This window comes from Eschscholzia californica, unplaced genomic scaffold (assembly GCF_041429995.1).
Source record: "Eschscholzia californica isolate CP2 unplaced genomic scaffold, dmEscCali1.0.p SCAF_2, whole genome shotgun sequence".
Taxonomy (NCBI): Eukaryota; Viridiplantae; Streptophyta; class Magnoliopsida; order Ranunculales; family Papaveraceae; genus Eschscholzia; species Eschscholzia californica.
In genome coordinates, this window is record NW_028238309.1 from 32,434,082 (window position 1) to 32,439,465 (window position 5,384).

The window sequence follows — 5,384 nt, forward strand, 5'->3', positions numbered from 1 at the left end:
AAATGAACAGACATCCCTTTAGAGGTTTTTTTTAAATGGCAAATGAACTGACATAATTCCCTATTGAGGTTATGTAATCTTCTGGTATTAATGGCATATGGGTTTTCAAAAAATTCCCTATTTTTTTTTTTTTTTTGAACGGAAAGTCTATTAACTGATAAAAGTTACAACATAGTCCAAAAAATAATAAAAGACATACAATCCCGGACTAAACTTATAACTGGATGAACTGCAGGTACTAAAACAAGATTAAACTTCTTGATGGGGTGTAACCGAAGCTGCCAATGCATGCGCTTCTTGGTTAAAGATACGGTTACAATACACCACTTTGACGCGGAGTATATTAACCCTTGATCGTAAACCGTCGATCTCATTTATGATTCTCCATGGAACCTCACTATCAACGGTTGCGAGTAAGTGTATCAACACCTGTGAGTCGCATTCCACTATAAAATCCACAAACCCTAAACTTTCGCCCAATTCTAGGGCACACTCCAATCCTTTCATCTCGCTGTACAGCGCCGATTTAGGCATGATCTCTCTACTTGTCGTCCCTAAGATCCGACCGGTCGAATCTCTTGCTAGAGCAGCACAAGAAGCTTTGTCTTCTCTGTAAGCTCCATCGAAGTTGATTTTAATGGAACCGAGAGGAGGAGGGCACCATCTTCCTACCTGCAAAACATTATCAATGATCATAGGATTGTTTAAGTTAGGAACAGACCTCAAAGATTCTCTAGTACTCCACCAACATCTTTCTAAATCCGACTCCTTTTGGTTGAAATGTTTCTCACATCTCAACTTCCACCATTCCCACATCAGATAGGTAAGAGTAAACCATTCTTTGTTAGCTCTTTCGTTTTGTTGAAGTAAAAATTTCAATGTTTTGATTGGATCTTCGAACCTGCTTACCAGATCTATGGTCCCTGCCTTGATGTTCAGATCTATAAAAAGGGGGCATTTACCAAACAGGTGTGTACTCGTTTCCATTTCACCTTGGTTACACATGATACATGATTGATTAATATGATGAATTCTCTTACCAATATTGTTGAGAGTCGCTAGTCCTCCATGTATCAACTTCCAAATGAAATTTTGAATCTTCGGATTCATCGATTTTTTGGCCCAAAAACTCTAAAAAGTCAGATGTGACACTCTAAGTGTTAGACATCGATTGTCCCATAGGAGATGCTCTTAGAAATTGCTATTTCTCCCGTAAAAAAGGAATTGACTTTAGTCAATCTCATTTGACCTTCGACAGCTATAGGCGCTACTACTTTTTTGGACTAATGATCTATTCTCAGACTCGAACCAGTCCGAAGGCATCAGACTGGTTTGAGTCCGAGACTACTCGAATTTTTCAGATTTGAGAGAAAAGATTCCTGCTTACAAATCACTCGACATTAACCAAAAATCGGTGAAGGGCATTTTTTCAATGATTTACCCACTTCGGAAATATCAAAAGATAAAATCATAATAAAAAGTAGGATTCTTAGAAACCAGTGTCTAATAAAAAAATGTAGATATTTTGAAGCCAACCTTTCGATTAGCGCACTATAGATGATTTCATTAAAAAAGACCACGAAAAATCTAACGATTTTGAAAAAAGATAATCAATATGAAAATGGGAGAAAAGGAAGAAATGGTTTGCGGTTTATGGATAGTTAGAGATTGTCAAAGGGTGTGGGGGGTTTGGTGCGAGTTTTACAAATTCTTGCAAAGCTCACTATAGATACATATATTTGATTAATTAAATTCTTTCTACACACCACATGGGGTTTTATGGATTTTCTCATCTCATTTGTTTTTGGCCAGCGTTTTGGGGAAAGCGGAAAAGTTTCCGGGGAAGAGGGGGAAAAACTCAAAAGCTATCCCCCAAACATAATTTTGAAATCGCCAGAAATAAGTCGCCGGCTGGAGTTAAGCTAATGGCCGGCGACACTTTTTTGCCTGTTCTCTCTCCTCTTTCTCTCTCCCTCCTTCTCTCTCTTTCTCCCTCCTTCTCTCTCTTACTCCCTCTCTTCTTTCTCTTTCTCTCTTAAATTCGGCGAAGGGCTCTCTCCTAGAAAACCAGACGACATGCCTTCGTCTGAATCTAGTTTTTCCAGATCCAGACGAGATGCCTTCGTCTGAATCTGGTTTTTCCAGATCCACACGAAGGAACCATACCTTCGTCTGGATCTGGAAAAACCAGATTTAGTCGAAGGCATCTCGTCTGGTTTTACAGGCGACTCCTCATCCGGAAAACCAGACGAGATTCCGGCGAAGGGCTCTCCCGGCCTTTGCCGGACTTAAGAGAGAAGATAGAGGAGGGAGGGAGAAAGAGGAAAAAGAAAAACGAGAAGGAAAGAGAGAAAGAAAAAAAGGAGATGGCTGGTTTGAAGGTGGAGTTAGTCGGTATTAATGGTGGAGATCACCGGAGTATTGTAGAAGTCGCCGGAGTTGATGTTGGTTGGAAGGAAGAAGACAATAAAAACTTGGGTAGTGTTTGGAAGAACCAAAAAAAATTTGTTTCCACCCAAAAATTTCTCCCTCGGAAAATTTTTATATTTCCCAAAAACATAGACCTTGTTTTTTGAAATTTTTTTATTGAGGGGCAAATAGGTCCACTTCCTTATATAATGGAACCATCATTTTTGGTCCAAATTAAATATGAAATTTCCAATAGATAATTTCCGAGACATGACAATATCAAATGGACGACTACTTTTGGCATATACTTTCATGTATGAGATGAAATAATATTATTGGTTATTGTGTATTGATGAAACTTGATTCTCTTCTAGCTTATCTTTATTTAGTAGAAAAAATATCACAATTTTTTTCCTCTCAAATTTCTTGGCCTCCTGAGACCAAGCAAACAAAGTAGGTTTCTGTAGCAGGTTGTCGAGGCCACAGAGACATTGCATGGGCTTAGATCGGTATTATCTCATATAAGAGGCTCTACAGAACATATTGCTCAAACTGCTTGGCTTTTTTTCGTTGACTAAACGAAAAAACAAAAGGACTGAAACAAACTATCACTGAATGAAAGCTGGGTAGGAATTCCATGAATAAGCTTTTTGTTGTCGGCGCGCCCATTTAGTTAGTTTGTCTGCCTTGGTATTAGCCTTGCGAGATATGTAGTGTTGGGTTTTGTATCATGGTTGGGCCCATTTGGGTGATTCCTTGGTTGGGCCCATAACCATCTTATAATTAATTGAGAGTGAGCCTCACCCACTCACTACTAGTCAAGACTATTTGTCTTCTAGTTAGCACATGGTGGGTTCCACCTCTAGAGGGAAGATGACATTCAAAGCTTTCTTTCTCTAGACAATTAATGTCCCATATCTTCCAACTAGTGAAACTAAAGTTGCCTTATAATAAATTGCTTGACAACTCATTGTAAAACACATGGTGGAGTGGAGAAGGCTCCCACACGCGCGCGCACACATGTGAGGCGTTTGGGCTTTTAACCATTTGGGCTCTTTGGCTATTTGGGCTTATGGGCCTTTGGGCCATGGCCCGTAAGTCCGTGAGCCCAGGTGCCTGTGTGCCTGTGACGGGTGCCCGTGAGGCATTTGGGCTTTTAACCATTTGGGCTCTTTGGCAATTTGGGCTTATGGGCCTTTGGGTCGTGGCCCGTGAGCCCGTGCGCCTGGGTGCCCGTGAGCCTGGTTGCCCGTGAGCCTGGGTGCCCGTGAGCCCGTGTGCTCGTGAGCCAGTGATCCCATGTGCCCGTGAGCTCGGGGCTCGGGAGCTCGAGAGCTTATTGTGAAAAGACTCTTTTGCCACGAAGAGTAGTTTCACTTAAACTCAGATTTTGACTAAGTCGCTGGAATTAACCTAATCAGTGTTTGAGTATATCTCTAACTGATTTCGTAGGGTTAATCCAAATTAGTTTCTGAGTTTATCTCCAACTCTCTTAATTTCTCTACCACGTTTCCTAGGCGGTTAGGGTTTTCACAGAGGTTATATATATTGGCCAAAATCAAGAAAGAAAACACACAACTCAATTCGGCTATCTTCCTCTCTCTGTCTGCTAAAGCTTCGAGTTCTGCAATCTCCATTACTTTCTCTGTTAGTGTTCATAGAGGCGGTAAGCTGTGGTCAATCCTTGGGGATTGAACGGAAACAGTAATTTGCACCAAGATTACTCCGAAATCACTTTCAAGGCAGTGGCCTCCATACCACGACACAACGAAGAAAGTTGTTACTGTTCGATTAATCCATTGATCTTTCTAATATTTCCAACAATTTTGAAAGTGATTTTCTGATCAATGGTTGTTATCAATCTCAAAACCCTACCTGATATGTCAAAGATGATCCCACTTGATGGAACTAACTACAAGAGGTGGTCACAGAAGCTGTTTATCTTCTTCGAACAACTCGAAGTTGATTATATTTTGTTCGAAGATTTATCCACTGGTTCTTCAATCGACATCGATATTACCCCTGTTAAGGATAAGTCATCTACTTCGAATGGTGATGTTGTCAAACAACAGAAAGACAACAAAATCGTTCGAGGACATCTGCTGAATCATATGGACAACAAGTTATTCGACTTGTTTGTCAACTACAAATCTGCTAAGGATATCTGGGATACCCTTCAAAAGAAGTATGGAGCTGATGATGCTGGAAGGAAGAAGTACATCGTGGGAAAGTGGTTACAGTTCCAAATCAACAATGACTCTTCAATCATGGAGCAGGTTCATGTCTATGAGAACCTGGTTGCTGAAATACTTGCTGAAGGCATGAAGATGTGCGAAATCCTTCAAGCCAATGTTCTGCTGGAAAAGTTTCCTCAATCCTGGAGTGACTACAGAAACCATCTGAAGCACAAGAAGAAGGACATGTCCCTTCAGGAGCTGATCAGTCACATGAGGTCTGAAGAGGCAAATCGCCTCAAAGATAAGTTTGCTAACCTCTCTTTCGAAATACTCTACTGCTAACTTGGTCGAATCTGTTCCCTCTGGAAACAAAGACAAGTCAAAAACTAATAAGAAGAAGAAGTATGGAAAGAGTAAGACAAGAGGACTCAAGTCCAACTCAAAGGTCCAGAAATCGAAGGGTTTCTGCCATGTCTGTGGAAAATCAGGACATAAGGCGTACCAGTGCAACCAGAGGAAGGACCAACGCTCAAACGATGCTGTACTGAATATTGCTAAACCTGAAGAGATCTTTGCTGCAGTAGCCGAGACTTGTCTGGTGGAAAGCAAACATGAATGGGCGCTCGACACAGGAGCTTCCAGGCATATGTGTGAAAACAGAGAGATGTTTCAGACCTTCTAGGAGATGAACGATGGATCCAGCGTCTACATGGGCAACTCTGCAAAAGCTGAAATCATGGGCAAAGGAAAGGGTCTTCTGAAACTCACCTCTGGAAAGAATCTGTCTCTGAACGATGT

General features: G+C 41.1%; 2 protein-coding genes across 2 annotated transcripts; one reads left to right on the top strand and one right to left on the bottom strand.

Annotated features, from left to right (window-relative positions):
• Nucleotides 1-249: 249 nt before the first annotated feature.
• On the bottom strand, nt 250-987 carry LOC147557437 (uncharacterized). The gene is made up of 2 exons (XM_086658857.1): nt 910-987; nt 250-672 (listed from the first exon to the last, which is right to left on the bottom strand). Exons 1-2 carry the CDS (start codon nt 985-987, stop codon nt 250-252), a joined length of 501 nt encoding a protein of 166 aa, XP_086514983.1.
• Nucleotides 988-4,256: 3,269 nt separating this feature from the next.
• On the top strand, nt 4,257-4,928 carry LOC147557438 (uncharacterized). The gene has a single exon (XM_086658858.1). The coding sequence runs from the start codon at nt 4,257-4,259 to the stop codon at nt 4,926-4,928; it is 672 nt and encodes a 223-aa protein (XP_086514984.1).
• The last annotated feature ends 456 nt before the right edge of the window (nt 4,929-5,384 follow it).

Bases quoted from the DNA above. Each gene is read 5' to 3' on its own strand.
- LOC147557437 (XM_086658857.1), bottom strand. From the start codon at position 987: ATGGAAACGAGTACACACCTGTTTGGTAAATGCCCCCTTTTTATAGAT. The intron at 673-909 runs GTAAGCAGGTTC...AATGTTTTGCAG, and splicing joins AGGCAGGGACCATAGATCTG to GTAGGAAGATGGTGCCCTCC.
- LOC147557438 (XM_086658858.1), top strand. From the start codon at position 4,257: ATGGTTGTTATCAATCTCAAAACCCTACCTGATATGTCAAAGATGATC.